The 19,308-nt window shown below is 32.9% G+C and overlaps 1 protein-coding gene across 8 annotated transcripts in view; it reads left to right on the forward strand.

The window, feature by feature from the left end:
• Window positions 1-19,308, forward strand: part of LOC138329270 (liprin-alpha-1-like) — a 45,674-nt gene that overhangs the window by 14,135 nt on the left and 12,231 nt on the right. For 4 of the 8 annotated variants that reach the window (XM_069276129.1, XM_069276131.1, XM_069276134.1 and 1 more), the window contains exons 12-22: window positions 163-343; window positions 4,328-4,420; window positions 8,532-8,671; window positions 9,188-9,372; window positions 9,633-9,711; window positions 11,005-11,086; window positions 11,655-11,855; window positions 12,308-12,483; window positions 16,573-16,670; window positions 17,257-17,432; window positions 18,639-18,707. In XM_069276129.1, coding sequence (XP_069132230.1) covers window positions 163-343; window positions 4,328-4,420; window positions 8,532-8,671; window positions 9,188-9,372; window positions 9,633-9,711; window positions 11,005-11,086; window positions 11,655-11,855; window positions 12,308-12,483; window positions 16,573-16,670; window positions 17,257-17,432; window positions 18,639-18,707 — 1,480 coding nt within the window. The remainder of the gene's footprint in view (window positions 1-162; window positions 344-4,327; window positions 4,421-8,531; window positions 8,672-9,187; window positions 9,373-9,632; window positions 9,712-11,004; window positions 11,087-11,654; window positions 11,856-12,307; window positions 12,484-16,572; window positions 16,671-17,256; window positions 17,433-18,638; window positions 18,708-19,308) is intronic. The other 4 variants (XM_069276130.1, XM_069276133.1, XM_069276132.1 and 1 more) reach the window with 4 other exon arrangements.

Consider the following 19,308-nt stretch of genomic DNA (forward strand, 5'->3'; position numbering starts at 1 on the left):
TTAGATAATTCTGCCTAGACAGATGTTTATTTCAAAATTTCATTGTATATAATTACATAAGGACAGACAACAGGCATCAAAACAGAAACAAGATAGATATTATTACTGTTACTGATACACACATTTCACTAGATTCATGAAGACTAAACATCGTACTTGTAGGCTGATCCAGGAAGAGAAAGATAGCACGGAGCAGCGAGCTGAGGAACTGGAGAGCAGGGTAGGCAGCGGGAGTCTAGATACAATCACCAACAGGTGGCGCACGTCCCCTCCGCTTAGCGGGAGTTCAACTCCGACCCCACATACATTTCAATCAAGAGACTACCTTCAAAAATACCATACTGTAAGTGCGGGAGTCAGGCAAAGTCGTCATGGCGGCACTCTCTCAATGAGTGACACGACTTGCGGTCCCTTATTTTATCGCCTCGATACACGCACTGCTCCGTATATTTGTCGTGTGTTTTAAAATTGCCCTCTCCTTTGCTGGCTCCCAACACTGTTGTTATTGGTAAGCATGCTCTGCCTTTTGACCAACCAATCAAAAGCTTTGCTATGGCTTTAGAATTCTCTCTTCTCTACTTTTTTTTTGTCTTAATCAAACTTTCGCCAAAGTTTTTCTCATAGATGTCATCTTTACAGTTGTGACTGGAAGCAGTGTTAGGGTGCAAGTTTCTGCGTAGTTGCTCTGCTCTCTACCAACTGCTAAAAGTTCAGCTGTGGTTTGCAAGAACACAGCGCAAATTATTGTATGTTTGCATTTTTCATTGAATCAACTGAGCACATGAAATATCTTTCCTCGTATCTCTTTGACACAAGGACACTCTTCTCTTTGTGTGGCATTTAAAGCGCTCATTTTCTTTGTCCGTCCCTCTAGCCTACATACATCCTAAAAGCCCCATCCATCCTCTCATATCCTAAACTTACCAATACCCTACTCCTCTCTTAAAGTTTTCTACATAAACCTGGCATTCTCTATACATAGAGATTTGTTTACATGTCCTGCTACTCATAACTATAGGTATAATGTGATAGTTTAAGAATTTAAAAAAAAAAAAGATAAATGAATATTTTACAGATGTCTGTATGTCATATTCAGTTTTGAAATTAAATATGTAGCATAAAGTGTTATGTTTTAGGCAAGTTTGATTGTAAGTATTGTATTTTATTTTAGATTGTAATTTTTAAAGTTAGATTAAGAAAGATTTAGAAGTTTTAGATAAAGGAAGATTTAGTAGTGGAAAAAAAGAGTTCAGTCAAAAAAATGAGATGTCTAGTTCATCACACTTCACCTCACATAACTTGTTGGATTGAGAATTCTGAGGCATTGAAATTTCTAGATAAATTTAGGTTTAGTTAAAAGAAATTTTAAGGTAATGTTCTTATAAGATGGCAGTTCTAACAACAGTAGAGATCCTACCGTATAAGTTCTGATAACTGACATTTTCTACATGTTTACGGTACTTCATTGCAGGATAAGTATATATGAAGAGTACTAAATTGTCAAACAGTGAAATTTTCTAACTTTTAATCTCGTATAATCTAGTATTAATTAATCCATTTAATTTTAGTCACATGATGTGTATATAATCATAAGTTTTGATTTCCATCCGTCCTTTTCCCAATTTGGTTTTTTCCCCCACATTCTTTCTCCTTTCTCTTTTTACGCACCTCTCTGTCACATTTCTATTGTATTTTTCAACATAATTTTTTTTTGTGTCACCTCCGTATATATCTCATTTTTTGCACTCTATAATTTTTAGCTAGATTTTTTTCTTCATTCAAAGCTTTCAAAGGAAGTCCATGGATATTTGAAGACAGTTCTTTCATATAATTTGAAAATGGATTAACACTAAAAATTCTGTTCATCCCAAATAACTGGCACACTTTAACTTTAAGCTACATTTTTTCTTCATTCAAAGCTTTCAAAGGAAGTCCATGGATATTTGAAAATCGTTCTTTCATATAATCTGAAAGTGAATTAACAAAAAATTTCTGTTCATCCCAAATAACTGGAAATATAAAAGTTACCTCTATCAATGTAACATTTGGAAAAGACAAATGGATGTTATAAAATGATGCCATGAGCTTGCTTCTGTGGTCAATGTTTACAACACTTCTTAGAACTAGATACTCTGTATATACTATTTTGTATCATTCAAACATAAATTACTGGTTAAAAGACAGAGCACTGTTACCATGACAACTGTCACAGCATGATTGCTATCGTACTGTTTTGGTATTGTTACTTACTGGAGCTACCCCATGACTACAACTCCTTTCTACGGACTTCATTTCAGACCCCAAAACGCATGCGTAGCATTTTCCTGGGCCATATTCTCGAAATTCGGCTATTTGTAGAAATTGTTCAGTAGAACTAACGTTAAGATCATGAAACAAAAGGAAGTAAAATATTGGCCAAAGTTTTTACTTAGTCAAGTGCAAGTGACGGTCTAAACAAAACAGTTACTTGATATTTGATTGGCTAAAAAAAAACTTGCATCTGAATTTGTTTCATGTGTTTCCCTGACTGTATCATAGAATGAAATATTTGTTGTTTAGAAAAAAATTCATAGTTTTTGTCATTGCTATTGAATTGTTGAACCATGAATATAAAAAAACAACAAAATTTATTGTAAGTGATAATTCCATTGGAAAACCACAAATATTTTTTTCCCAATGAATAATTTAAATTCTCCATACCACAAAAAGAAACTACTCCTGGTATCTATGTTCTATTGCAAGATTCTTTCCTATACACAAAACTGACTTTGAGTATATGGTCTGTGTTAGATGTTGTCTGGTATCGTAGTCATTTATTAGTACCCTCTTGTAGTTTAGTACAACTAAAAATTCTAACAGCTTTATTAATAGAAAATCACATTTTAGAAGAAATGGGAATTTTGAATAAAAAAGGCACGAGAAACTTCAGATAAAATTTTCAAAATAGAAAGGACAAAGAAACTTGAAGAATTAGAAGGAAAAGGGATAAGTATTGTAACGGTAGACTCTTGATAACATAGTAAACGAGTTAGGTCAAAGTCAAAGGTAGACATGGATGAAAATGTAAATGAATCAGAAGAAAAAAAAATTATTCATGAAGTGTAATATATACGTAAACGTTTATAAAGAATGGTTCTGAGTGTTAAAGTTGAAAGTAGACTTTGATTGTTACAAAATATTTATACAAACATGTAAAAATTCTGGAATACCCAGCCATAATTTTTTTTCAAACCAAAAAAAAAAAGAAAAAAAAAGTGATGAACAACATTTTGATAGAAAAGAAATTTTAGGTTTATCAACTGAAGTAAGTTGTTTCCTTTGTACCTGTGTTTGCTAGTTGGATCTTTGTAATTACTTATATCACTAACTTTAATTTTGGATGGCTAGCGGGAACGCAATAACAATGGTTTGGTTTTAATATGTCAACATAATAGATAAATCATTCAGATTTAAAAACATTTTAACTAATTCACCCGTACCACTAAACATCAGACATGAAACAATCAATTAATTATTGTCTGACACAGAAGTCTGTTAGTAGCTCAGTGTTATTTTCCCCTCTTCAACTGTACATGTAGTGGCAGTAAATGTTGTGTTCGTGAACACTTGGCTGACTTTTTTTTTGCATCCTTCAATTTTTGATTTTATTAAATCCTATGATAGTTTTTGTCATGTTATAGTAAGTTTTACCTGATTTAATGAATGGTTGATTGATAATTTATCAATTTAAATCCTAAGATTTAAACAATAATTTTCATAAATACTATGTTACATGAGATGTATGTTATTGTCTAGTTGATTAAGTAATTCTAAGAAATTTCTATTGCAAAGTAAAAAAAAAAAGGCTTTATCAGTGGTGATTAACGTTTAACATAAAATCTCAGAATTCATGCAGACATTTATTGATGCTAGTATAAAGTAAGCAGATAAGGGCTTAGAGTTAAAGTTTCAATCATATTGCACTCTATTTCATTCCAATCTGTTCTAACCTAAATTATAAATATATCAAGATATTCTTGATAGCTTTCATGTTTGATATGATAGCATGGCCTAAGTGGAAATGTGGTATCAGATGTTCATGTTTTTGTTGCAATAATGTCATAGTCTTAAGGCATTAAAAAATATTTTACAAATGGCTGAAATCCAAAATATGTACAAAATTGATCATTCCATGAAAAAAAATCTGGTCTTGTTTTATGTTGATAACATTCTGAATATCAAAAACTAAATAAGTATACAAATTGAGATAAAAACAACAGAGGTGTAAATGGAGTGTAGTATGTGTAGGGGTGTAGGGTGCTGTACTGTGTACCTTTGTCTCTAACAGGCCCCGGCAGGAATGTCTACATCCCATCTGTACACCTATTCTTCCTCTAGTCCCCAGCTTGCCACTACTGCTGCCGACGGCGCTGTTAACCAGGTAATACTGGTGATACACGGACACATGCCCGCCGATTCTATACCATAGGGTCTTTATGTAATCAGACAAACTATATCCCCTGGTAACCAGGTAATACTGGTGACACACGGACACATGCCCGCCGATTCTATAACTTAAGGTCTTTATGTAACCAGACAAACTATATCCCCTGGTAACCAGGTAATACTGGTGATACACGGACACATGCCCGCCGATTCTATAACTTAAGGTCTTTATGTAACCAGACAAACTATATCCCCTTGATACAGAGTAACGCCTCTCGCTCCTAATATCTCGCCCTCAGTTATACACAGGTACATCAGTATTCTAATGTAATCAGACAAAACTTTATGATACATTGACATACACCTGTCGCTCCTAACACATCCAATTCCTTTATTAATCAGAATTGTTTGTTATTCCTCTCTAACATACCTTGACAAGCACCTGCTTCTATTAACAGCTCAAAGTCCTCATAATCACTGAAACATCATTCCCAGTCCACACTGTTGTCCGATCGCGAGGCCTCACTAGGACAATATCTTGTGCGGTCAAGGTATAACTTGTATCTGCCCATGCATATGTTGGAATATTATTCTTGTCATATTATCATGCTCATGGCCCACTCTTACTGAAAGAGTGACAGTGTCAAAACCAGTTGTATCCCCTGTATTTAGAAATATTTTTAAAGACACTTACATTTGCTTTATTGTCAAACTAGCTGTGATCTAATTAAGATTTATAGACAACAAGCTTCTCATGTCCCTTTTAACAATATCACTGCACTCTGCTACAGCTTTACAGCAGTACTGGGAGGAGAACTATTTTATCAGCTGCTATATAGAAATACTACCTGGTATATACCACATATGTATCACCATCCTGCATTGACAGCTTTGCTTATATGACTGATAATTACAGAATTGTACTTGTATCAATTTATTAAGATATAGCTTCTGCATCAGTAACCAGTCTGATTTATTGATATGACAGTTATATAATGAATATTCACTGTAAATTCCATAGGTATTTCTTAGATCAACTTTTTAGACCATGAAATGTTATACATATGTTCAAATAATAATAAAGAATTTAGGAATTTTGAGTAACAATAAGTCAAAATAATTCAATTTTTCTTGTACCGAGCATTTTCATTGGCTTAAAAATTTACTTTATCAGCCCATAAAGGGAAAAAATGGCGTCGCCGTTTGTGACATTGCTTATGATTGGCTGAGATGACGGCGTAATGATTTCATAGACAAAAAAGTCCAAAAATTAATTTTGAATATTGAAGAGATTATCTTAAGTAAATTGAATTATAAGGATTAACTTGAATAAAAAAATTTATGTTATGGAGATATAACACAAAAATCTGAGTGTACTCTAAATAAACCGGTCCTTAGATATAACTTTCATTGGATTTTTTTTTTTCTAAACTTTAAATCGAGTACAGTCACCTTATTTGGTCAGACTAATCACATACATATTGTGTATATAGAATTATAAATTGTAATTTATACATCTCCTATCAATCAAAGCTCTATCAACCATTAGAATGAGTTTGTACAACATTAATATTTATAAATATATCATCATATACATTAAGTATATTTACAAAATACTATATTAATTTTGTTGTTACATATTTTATAACCTTAAGTACAGAGTGGATATATAACAATTAACATTTAATTAACCTTTCAGTGAGCTAACCTTATATTACAATGCAAGTAATGTAAACACCTATATACAAGTCTTTGATGTATGCTTGTATATTGAGACATACCAGAGCCCGATATGTTGCTTTGTCTTGTGTTAAGACGTGTATCGACTCATCAAATTATCTTACAAAAATTGAAATAGATGCACATTAAGAAAATTCAATGTAACACTAAGCATAATGTAAAATTATTGTAACAGTTATATATGTATACTCAGACATACATTTACATGATGTGCACAGCATGCTCGACTTATACCAACCTACCATTAGTAGTTAAATATTATCAACCAAATTATTCACCAGCTATGTACCGGTATGTAGGGGTGGAGCGACCATAGATCTATAATCCATTGAATTGATACAACTTTTCATGAGACTCCCAGGATAAGTTCTAAGAATCCAAATACTTTTTCTTTATTTTGAAAAATCAATTTAAAAAAAAAAAAGTAAATAAAATCCTACCAAAAAGGAATAAATAATAAAAATAAAACCAAAGATATTTAACTCACAGTTCACATGAAGTTATCCCTGTCTGTAAGCTGGCATGTGATCCCTCAAAGGTGGATCACTGAGCTAGCTACTTCAGGAAATCCAAAACTGGCCCTGAAACCTATACAAATACAATTACTTCTAACCCATTTACCCCTGGAGACACATTTGAACTCTTCTAATTCAAAGACTGGGCCAGTTCATTATGGATGTTCAGGAATGAACAAGTAAATTATTTATCAGGGAACTTTTTAAATCATTACCAAATTTGATATGATTGTGTAAAATAGAATGACAAAAAACAGCCAATAGGTGGACAGACATATATAATCTGCTCATAGTTCTGGTCTCTTGACCTGGAGGTAACATTACTGCCTTACTGCGCCTTTAATTCTAACATTAACTGCTAGACTGCGAGCAAGCTTGAATGGCTGGTCAAACAGGTTTTAGAGCGATGGAAATCGTCATGTTGTAGTATGGTACATGACTGGACCGAATCAAATTCTACTTGGAAGGAAAAGAAGTTTGATCTGAAGTATGGATAAATAGTACATGGATAGCCTGGTGAACCACTGTATAATCCTACGTATGGGTACTTCTGTTTGGTAGTCTGATCCATAACACAGAAGTACACAGTCTCCAAGCCACAGTCACACACACACCATGTAGTGTTTCCTCCCTTGTGAACCTCCACAAACAACAAAAACATACTTCCCCTGAAGAAAAATGACACAAACAAGCATGTATGTTTAATGTTGTACTCATTGGACAAATACATGTTTGACACAGTACCATCACTACTGCCATAACAAAACCGCCTTCAGCTGCTTTTCATATAGATGGAAATTTGGGATCGTTTGTTTAAAGAGATAACAAAAGTATCTTCCTTTACTTAACTAGGGTTACAAAACATTTCCTATTTCATCCTGAATGTGGGATGATGATGAGTTTGATCAATTTTTAGATTGCAAAATATTTGACTTTTGTTTCTTTTAATCTATGGTTTAGAAAATCATTTACTTTAAAGTCATTTGGGGCTGCAAAATATTTCCCACTTTTAAGGTTACTTTTTACAAATGTTATGTTGGTCCCTGTAGAAGGTACCAGGGACTTTATGGATAAAGTAATTAGTGGAAAAATAATCTAAATATAAAAGTGTTTGGAAATAAGAAGTTGAAAGTTAGAATTCAGTTAATTTGGCAGTTAAAACTCTTATTAGAGGTTACATAGATCAGAAGCTAGGTGTGATAACTGAAGCAGGCATTACAAGAAGTTGAAGGGGAGGAACAAAGCTATCGGGGACTCATAGGCTATCATTTTTGATAAAGGAGGGATTAATATGGACCAATACCTAAGTGAAGACACCTGAAGGTGGTGATGTTATAGCAGGAAGTATGGTCAAGGTGAACAGTACCCAACAAATCAGCATGAATGGTGATTGTTGGTCATATGGTGGATATAGATACGGTAGGTGTCATGTGATCTACAAAGAGTTCTGATCACGTGACACAAAATGGTATGGTTATAAGCTTTAGGCAATGTTTTGATCAAATACATTTTGAATATATATGTATATGTAACTGTAAAAAAGTTGATATTTGAAGAATTTTAATGGAAAATTATCTTTGTATTCATTCTGTATACCAGAATATAGCTATAAGAAAATCATATCTTGACATTGAAGTAATATGTATTTTGTAGGTTATTAACTTGATTTATACATGCAGCATTGCTAGATATAAATTACTTATTTCAATATTATCAGAACAATGTAGACAGCATTGCTAGATATAAATTACTTATTTCAATATTATCAGAACAATGTAGACATGCCAGATACTATGTGTAACACACACTGATATATTGTCCTTACTATGTAAGACTGTTTTCCCGTTCTAGCCCCAGTATAGCCGTGATGATACTGCAATAGATGAGGAATCTCGTCAGATCAAGTGTGAGTCTAGTCCCCCTACCCCGCGATCCCTTCGTCTGGAGAGGGTCGCCGCAGCCATCGCCCAGAGCAGCGAAGACACGCCTAGGTATGCACAAGTAGTGGTATTTAGCACAGGGACTTGGTCAACAAATATATGCAAATGGATTCACTAAATTAGCGTTAAATGTTGAGAGTTTTGAGGTTTCTAACAGTTGAGAGATGTTAAATTTCATTTCATGGTAAATTAATTTCTAACTAACTAGCAAGACGTTGTATACCGTCGTTGCATATTACAGAGTTAGCTCCCTTGTAGGTATGAATCAATTGTTACATCATTATTTTGTGAGCACAATTCACATAGTTTTCTCCGAAAAGTATGACCTTATGCTCCCAAACACAACTTCACAATCAACACCTACCCGCAAGGGCAGATAACTCTGTAATATGCAAATACATAATTACAAAATACAGTATATATTTAAGTATATATTATTGTTTAATGCAATTTTCTGATAACAGTCAATAATTTGTGATAGACATAAATGTTGATGAAAATATTAGTCGTATTTTTAGAACAAATACAATTTAAGATGGTTTATATGGTCCGTGTGAATGGTTGTAGTCGTCCGGTGATAGACACGACTCAGGCGGCTGCTAGTCCTTTCAGTAGCAATAACAGTAGCCAGGACTCGCTACATAAAAACAAGAAGAAGGGCATCAAGAGCTCCCTTGGCCGCTTCTTCAGTAAGAAAGAGAAGGGCAAGGCCAAGGACAGTATAACTAGGGAGCTGCTTCCAGCAGGTACATGTACGTTCCAATCAATCTTCTCATTGGTTTATATTTAAAAAGAAATACTACTTTGTGTCTTTTTTGACATTAATAGCTAATCTAATGCCATAAAAGCATTTTCAAGAAAAGAATTTTCAGGGTTATCTAACATAGTTATAATGCATTAAAAAACTAGATAGATATTGATAAATATCTTCCATACTCCAGACTGTGCCGCTCATATCAAAAACACTACACTTTTCTCTTTTCTGGTCATATCATACATTGCTATATCGTAGATATGGGAGACGGTGGAGCTGGTGATGCTCTAACACTGGGTCTGGGACAGTCAGAGTACGACAGGAGGAAAAAGAAAAAGTAAGTTTAACTATAACGACACCAGCCCGAGGACGGCTGAAGGTAAAGATAAGAAGCCAGTTTTACTGTAGAACACTACCTACCTAATTGTCATCCATAATACACTCACCAATCAAAGGTTCAACTCTACACCATGTAGATGTAGGGAAAGTCAAAACAGTATAGAATCTATCATCCAGATATTTTTGCTCACTGTTCAAATTGTTACTATAGACTGCTGTAAGGACATTTGAGAAACTGCATGTCATCCTTATAATTTGTCTCATACCAATTAAAGTGTTACTCATAATTTATTGGAAACTTTACAGTGGTTACAAAAAAGGTTATGTTTCTCTCAGAAATGTAAATTTATGGTGTTCATTGAACAATTTACCTGTTACTATCACCATGAATAAATGTAGATATGTAGAAATAACTGTAACTAAGGGGTGGGGGAATGCTATACCACAAGCCTTGCATGTCTGAGTTTAGGCTCAAGTATATACTTAGGTGCTGATATATACTGACTTTAGTTCAATGTCAGTCATTTTATTCCTATAACTCCCATTTTCCTCCACCATATAAACATTGTCTGTCCTTAAATGGGCATAACTTGAAATATTGATTACAGATATTAGATATAAATGTATGAAAGCCTTATGTCACTTGATAAACCTACTGCACTTTACTTTCAACCTGTGAATATCAAAAAATTCCTTATCAGATTGTTGAGGCTCCTTGCAAATTTGACTGCATGCCTATTATAACAATGTAGGTATCCTTTCCAATGTTTCTACTTTGAATTTTATGAAGCTCTAAGTCATCATGTATCCTATGTTAAGTATTACTTCTATCTCTTATCTACAGAGTGTGATATGTATTGACTTTTCGTGGCTGTTAATTCACATACAACTATATAACTGCTATTTCACTGTCTACATTCAGCATGAAGTACAGTTAAAGCCTTGTTATCTCAAGCTCCACTAAATTATAGTAAACTTTTTAATAATTCAAGTATTCAAGTCAAGTTAACTTAAATATGTGGTGAACAAGTTTTTACTGTGACTTTAACATGATACTTTAAATTAAGCAGGGGCTTTGAGTTGAAATAAAGTTAAAGAGATTTTAACTGTATAAGTTCATAATGTATTTAAATTCCTGGCTGTCCAGGATTCAGATCTGGTTGATAATAGGTTGTTCCGATACAAACTCTGTACCATTACCTGCAAGTATATACTCCAAATAACTGCATGTGTCCCACATATTAACCTCTATGCATCCTCTTTGACCTGTATCATCATCTTCTCTCTCCAGGCATGAACTATTAGAGGAGGCCATGAAAGCTGGTACACCATTCGCCCTATGGAACGGCCCCACAGTTGTAGCATGGCTAGAGGCAAGTATGCGTCCTTAACTTCCAGGGTTGCTTCCAGCTCTGGGCAATGAATGCTAAACATCCCTGCAAGTATTCATCTGTCTATTCTCTGAGAGTCATACCCTGGTCTTTGTCAGGAAATCTTAAGATAGAGATGAAGACATTACAGTATAACATGGTTACAACGGACCTTTGGGGATAAACAACATTATGGATATAGTTTATGATACAGATATTACAAACATCTGATAGGAACGTCAACGGTGAATGTATAATACAATGTTCTGATGAACTAAATTGTGTTTTAAGATTTCTTTTATTATTGAAAAATGTTGATAAGAGAGAAAAATAGCTTCAAATAGGGAAACCAATTGAATAGAATGAATAATAAAGTCCAAATAGGGCAAACATAAAATGTGTTACCGGTATGTTACGTTTTACAACAATGAGCAAAATGTTGAACAAATACTGCTCTAATCACCTCTGTATATATGCCTAACATTGAAAGAAGAGATGGTTCTTTAATAAAATAATTTCAAAAATGTAATTTCATCAAAATTATTTAATTGTTTTGTTGATTGTTGCGCAGCTATGGGTTGGTATGCCTGCGTGGTACGTAGCAGCGTGTCGAGCTAATGTCAAAAGTGGAGCGATCATGTCAGCTTTATCAGACCAGGAGATTCAGCGAGAGATCGGCATTAGTAATCCTCTACATCGGCTGAAGTTGAGACTGGCCATACAGGAGATGGTCAGCTTGACCAGTCCATCAGCTCCAAAAACTTCCCGTACTGTAAGTATCTCTGAGTTGATTGTATGACAAAATCATATGTCAAAATCAATAACCAAAAGATAACAAAGAAAGAACTCTCATTTTACTTATTATCTCACATTTCATAAAAAAAATTTAAAGATGAATTTAAGACATTAGATTTTCCAATAAGACTTCCTGAGATGTCTTGAGACACAACTCCTATATTGGCCCTGGTTATCTGTTGTCCCGTTGGACCATGTAGCCTTGTAACAAAGTCCAGCTACATTCATTCCCGCAAAGAATTTATGATAAATTTAAAGTTTATGAGTTTTGCAAATTAAGTTTTTGCGGTATCGCTGTGATATGTCATTTTCCAGTTTTCTATTAATTTCTCAATCAAATCTTCATGACTCTGTCAGTATTAAGAAAAATTACAAAAATAAAACCAACCATACAGAATAGTCTTTACTGATTGGCTAACTTTGTTACAGACTTTAGCATTTGGTGACATGAACCATGAGTGGATAGGTAATGAGTGGCTGCCATCTCTAGGATTACCCCAATATCGTAGTCACTTCATGGAGTGTCTGGTCGACGCCAGGATGCTGGACCATCTCACAAAGAAGGATTTACGGGGTCAACTCAAAATGGTGGATAGTTTTCATAGGTAAGGACGCTTCAACATTTTACTGAAAACAACACTTAAGTCAGGATACACTTTTTATCTATCAGACCACTAGACCACGAGTAAGGAGAATAGGTTACCTGATTCTGGTACTTTTGGGTTGAACAACTCAGAACTTTGGTGTCCTCTGAGAATTTGTGTGAATGTCTAGTTTTTGACAAAGTTACCTGAATTTACTGAGACTTGGTCAAGTTTTAACTAGTACTGCTATTATGACCAACATTCAGTGGACATTTTTTAACATTTTGATAAACAAGATTGAATTTAATGTTATATTGTTATACAATATCAGTGCTTCAAGTTTCTATGTGTAAACAAAATATCTTCAATACTGTAGTAATACCATATTGTATTTACTAGATACATTATTACTGTAGTAATACCATATTGTATTTACTAGATACAGTATCATTGTAGTAATACCATATTGTATTTACTAGATACAGTATCATTGTGGTAATACCATATTGTATTTTACTAGATACAGTATCATTGTGGTAATACCATATTGTATTTACTAGATACAGTATCATTGTGGTAATGCCATATTGTATTTTACTAGATACAGTATTATTGTGGTAATACCATATTGTATTTTACTAGATACAGTATCATTGTGGTAATACCATATTGTATTTACTAGATACAGTATCATTGTGGTAATACCATATTGTATTTACTAGATACAGTATTATTGTGGTAATACCATATTGTATTTACTAGATACAGTATTATTTTGGTAATGCCATATTGTATTTTACTAGATACAGTATCATTGTGGTAATAAAATATTGTATTTACTAGATACAGTATCATTGTGGTAATACCATATTGTATTTACTAGATACAGTATCATTGTGGTAATACCATATTGTATTTACTAGATACAGTATTATTGTGGTAATACCATATTGTATTTACTAGATACAGTATTATTGTGGTAATACCATATTGTATTTACTAGATACAGTATTATTGTGCCATATTGTATTTACTAGATACAGTATCATTGTGGTAATACCATATTGTATGTACTAGATACAGTATCATTGTGGTAATACCATATTGTATTTACTAGATACAGTATTATTTGGTAATCCATATTGTATTTTACTAGATACAGTATTATTGTGGTAACCATATTGTATTTACTATACAGTATATGTGTATACCATATTGTATTTACTAGATACAGTATTATTGTGGTAATACCATATTGTATTTACTAGATACAGTATTATTGTGGTAATACCATATTGTATTTACTAGATACAGTATTATTGTGGTAATACCATATTGTATTTACTAGATACAGTATTATTGTGGTAATACCATATTGTATTTACTAGATACAGTATTATTGTGGTAATACCATATTGTATTTACTAGATACAGTATTATTGTGGTAATACCATATTGTATTTACTAGATACAGTATCATTGTGGTAATACCATATTGTATTTACTAGATACAGTATCATTGTGGTAATACCATATTGTATTTACTAGATACAGTATCATTGTGGTAATACCATATTGTATTTACTAGATACAGTATCATTGTGGTAATACCATATTGTATTTACTAGATACAGTATCATTGTGGTAATACCATATTGTATTTACTAGATACAGTATCATTGTGGTAATACCATATTGTATTTACTAGATACAGTATCATTGTGGTAATACCATATTGTATTTACTAGATACAGTATCATTGTGGTAATACATATTGTATTTACTAGATACAGTATCATTGTGGTAATACCATATTGTATTTACTAGATACAGTATCATTGTGGTAATACCATATTGTATTTACTAGATACAGTATCATTGTGGTAATACCATATTGTATTTACTAGATACAGTATCATTGTGGTAATACCATATTGTATTTACTAGATACAGTATCATTGTGGTAATACCATATTGTATTTACTAGATACAGTATCATTGTGGTAATACCATATTGTATTTACTAGATACAGTATCATTGTGGTAATACCATATTGTATTTACTAGATACAGTATCATTGTGGTAATACCATATTGTATTTACTAGATACAGTATCATTGTGGTAATACCATATTGTATTTACTAGATACAGTATCATTGTGGTAATACCATATTGTATTTACTAGATACAGTATCATTGTGGTAATACCATATTGTATTTTACTAGATACAGTATCATTGTGGTAATACCATATTGTATTTACTAGATACAGTATCATTGTGGTAATACCATATTGTATTTACTAGATACAGTATCATTGTGGTAATACCATATTGTATTTACTAGATACAGTATCATTGTGGTAATACCATATTGTATTTACTAGATACAGTATCATTGTGGTAATACCATATTGTATTTACTAGATACAGTATCATTGTGGTAATACCATATTGTATTTACTAGATACAGTATCATTGTGGTAATACCATATTGTATTTACTAGATACAGTATCATTGTGGTAATACCATATTGTATGTACTAGATACAGTATCATTGTGGTAATACCATATTGTATGTACTAGATACAGTATCATTGTGGTAATACCATATTGTATGTACTAGATACAGTATCATTGTGGTAATACCATATTGTATTTACTAGATACAGTATCATTGTGGTAATACCATATTGTATTTACTAGATACAGTATCATTGTGGTAATACCATATTGTATTTACTAGATACAGTATCATTGTGGTAATACCATATTGTATTTTACTAGATACAGTATCATTGTGGTAATACCATATTGTATTTACTAGATACAGTATCATTGTGGTAATACCATATTGTATTTACTAGATACAGTATCATTGTGGTAATACCATATTGTATTTACTAGATACAGTATCATTGTGGTAATACCATATTGTATTTACTAGATACAGTATCATTGTGGTAATACCATATTGTATTTACTAGATACAGTATCATTGTGGTAATACCATATTGTATTTACTAGATACAGTATCATTGTGGTAATACCATATTGTATTTACTAGATACAGTATCATTGTGGTAATACCATATTGTATGTACTAGATACAGTATCATTGTGGTAATACCATATTGTATTTACTAGATACAGTATCATTGTGGTAATACCATATTGTATTTACTAGATACAGTATCATTGTGGTAATACCATATTGTATTTACTAGATACAGTATCATTGTGGTAATACCATATTGTATTTACTAGATACAGTATCATTGTGGTAATACCATATTGTATTTACTAGATACAGTATCATTGTGGTAATACCATATTGTATTTACTAGATACAGTATCATTGTGGTAATACCATATTGTATTTACTAGATACAGTATCATTGTGGTAATACCATATTGTATTTTACTAGATACAGTATCATTGTGGTAATACCATATTGTATTTACTAGATACAGTATCATTGTGGTAATACCATATTGTATTTACTAGATACAGTATCATTGTGGATTTAATACCATATTGTATTACTAGATACAGTATCATTGTGGTAATACCATATTGTATTTACTAGATACAGTATCATTGTGGTAATACCATATTGTATTTACTAGATACAGTATCATTGTGGTAATACCATATTGTATTTATAGATACAGTATCATTGTGGTAATACCATATTGTATTTACTAGATACAGTATCATTGTGGTAATACCATATTGTATTTACTAGAGATACAGTATCATTGTGGTAATACCATATTGTATTTACTAGATACAGTATCATTGTGGTAATACCATATTGTATTTACTAGATACAGTATCATTGTGGTAATACCATATTGTATTTACTAGATACAGTATCATTGTGGTAATACCATATTGTATTTACTAGATACAGTATCATTGTGGTAATACCATATTGTATTTACTAGATACAGTATCATTGTGGTAATACCATATTGTATTTACTAGATACAGTATCATTGTGGTAATACCATATTGTATTTACTAGATACAGTATCATTGTGGTAATACCATATTGTATTTTACTAGATACATATCTTAATCTTGCTACCTTTTGCTTCACAGGACAAGTTTACAATATGGTATAAATTGTTTAAAAAGATTGAATTATGACAAGAAAGAATTAGAGCGAAGAAGAGAAGATAGTTCTGCAGAAATGAAAGGTATGATATTGATATTCACCACTGCAGTTTTCTATCAATTATTGGACTCATTTGCCAGATTTCTCAATTTTTAGATCATAACTGCCAACTGTTTATCATGGCATCATGATAATTTTGATGTCACAATTTTCATGCTGGCAGTCACATGAGATGGGTGTTTTATTTTTCATCTTGAATAATGATGGCATGTTTATAGTTATAAGAACAAATTCTACAAAAATCAATTTTCAAATGTAATTAAAAGTATAGGAATGCTTCATATTTGCAGTTATAAGCTGATATATGCCAAGCGAGCAAAGACAAATTCAACATGAAACACCATCACTTAAGTCAATTTACCATTGTCTGAAAACCAGTAATAGTCATACAGTCGTCTTCAATATTCACTTACAACTAGCAAACAACAATGTATTCACAGCTATAAGGAGGAACCTTCCAACTACCTTTCTTGACATAAGTCTGTAATTATTGACTATATGAAGTCCTGTTCTGTTTTGTTTACAGCTGTGTTTGGTGGTGACTGAACATGAAGCTTTTACAGCTGTCTTTGGTGGTGACTGAATATGAATCTTTGTTTTGTTTACAGATGTGTTAGTGTGGACAAATGAGCGGGTAATAAAATGGTCACAATCAATAGGTCTCCGGGAATATGCAAACAACCTGATAGAGTCAGGAGTACACGGTTCTTTGGTGTCACTAGACGAGAGCTTCGATCACAGCAGTCTAGCTCTGGCACTGCAGATACCAACTCAAAATACACAGGTAATCTCTTATACAGGTAAAACTCACAGGTAAATGTGTATTATATAAGGTAACGCACAGGTAAATGTGTCTAGGTAGGCAAGATATTTGTACTGGTAAAAGTGTCTGATACACAGATAATGATACATAATGATGAAAATTTAAAAGAAAAATTGGAAAATTATGAATTTTCTAAAAGGTTATTTGATATATAAAACTAATGTACCATTAAAAATAAACATGGTGCAATTTGTTTGTGTTGTAACTTTGTATTGGGCAATCAGGGGCTACTCACTCAAAACAAAGCTACATAATATGTAACATATTCTTACATAACTTGGTTAAAACAAAGAGAAGAGGCTTGACCCTGTCAAAACTCCAGAAAAGCCTCTTCTCTATGTTTTAACTTAAATATGTGACAGTATGTTATGTTTGTATCTATGTATTGAGTGAGTAGCCCCTGATTGTGACAGTATGTTATGTTTGTATCTATGTATTGAGTGAGAAGCCCCTGATTGTGACAGTATGTTATGTTTGTATCTATGTATTGAGTGAGTAGCCCCTGATTGTGACAGTATGTTATGTTTGTATCTATGTATTGAGTGAGTAGCCCCTGATTGTGACAGTATGTTATGTTTGTATCTATGTATTGAGTGAGAAGCCCCTGATTGTGACAGTATGTTATGTTTGTATCTATGTATTGAGTGAGTAGCCCCTGATTGTGACAGTATGTTATGTTTGTATCTATGTATTGAGTGAGAAGCCCCTGATTGTGACAGTATGTTATGTTTGTATCTATGTATTGAGTGAGTAGCCCCTGATTGTGACAGTATGTTATGTTTGTATCTATGTATTGAGTGAGAAGCCCCTGATTGTGACAGTATGTTATGTTTGTATCTATGTATTGAGTGAGTAGCCCCTGATTGTGACAGTATGTTATGTTTGCCAAAGTTTTTGTTTTCTGTAGTAATAAACAGGTAAACTGTTGATTGTATGTTTGTTGTATATAAGTTAAAAAAAATATGAAATGTAATAATCTTAAATATTTTTGTGTAGAATAATCAGAGAACTTTTTGTTCAATAAAAATATAAGAGTTCCAAAGCACGAATAATAAACACAAATACATAATAGAAGTTAATAGTCTTGATCATTGGACTTGCCATGTTATTTCCTGAGAAAATCTGTTCAATACCATGTTGTGACCCACACAGTGTTTGTCTTATCAGGCTAGGCAGATATTGGACCGAGAGTTCAGCAACCTTTTGGCAATGGGAACAGACCGGCGGCTGGATGAGGTAGGTCTGTGTATGTGTGGCTCAGCTTGAATGTAATGCCTTGGCTTAGGTGGTGGGCACTAGTAGTCACGGTGATGGTGAGTGGGCAGCACATACCCTGTAGGGACCTCGTGGTCGACGGGTCGGCGAAGAGTCAGCTCTGTGTAATATCTCAGTCACCAGATATGTAACTATGGTGTTTATACTTTGTAACTATGGTAACAGGGGTCTTTCTATATTTAGATATTTAACTATGGTAACAGGAATCTTTCTGTTCTTCTTATGTAGGTATAGTAAAAGTGGTCTACATACTCATAAATATGTGGGTATAATCTTGGGATAAATTAGGTTTGTGCTTACTTCTGTTGTAGCAATGGTCTGCTTAAGTTATAAGTGATACTTCTGTATATATGGTAACACATATTTATTTGTAGCATATTCCTAATTACTGTATTCAGTCGTCAGAGGTAGTAACCATGTAACGAAGGGTATATTAGTGCCATCTTTGTTACTCCTGTAACAGGATTGTGATTTCCCTGTTATGGTAAGGGACACAACTCTGTAGGTACAGAGGATTAGTAAATGGTGGTTAGATAACAGTAATGTAGGTGATATAGAGGTT

Source organism: Argopecten irradians, chromosome 8, assembly GCF_041381155.1.
Source record: "Argopecten irradians isolate NY chromosome 8, Ai_NY, whole genome shotgun sequence".
Lineage (NCBI taxonomy): Eukaryota > Metazoa > Mollusca > Bivalvia > Pectinida > Pectinidae > Argopecten > Argopecten irradians.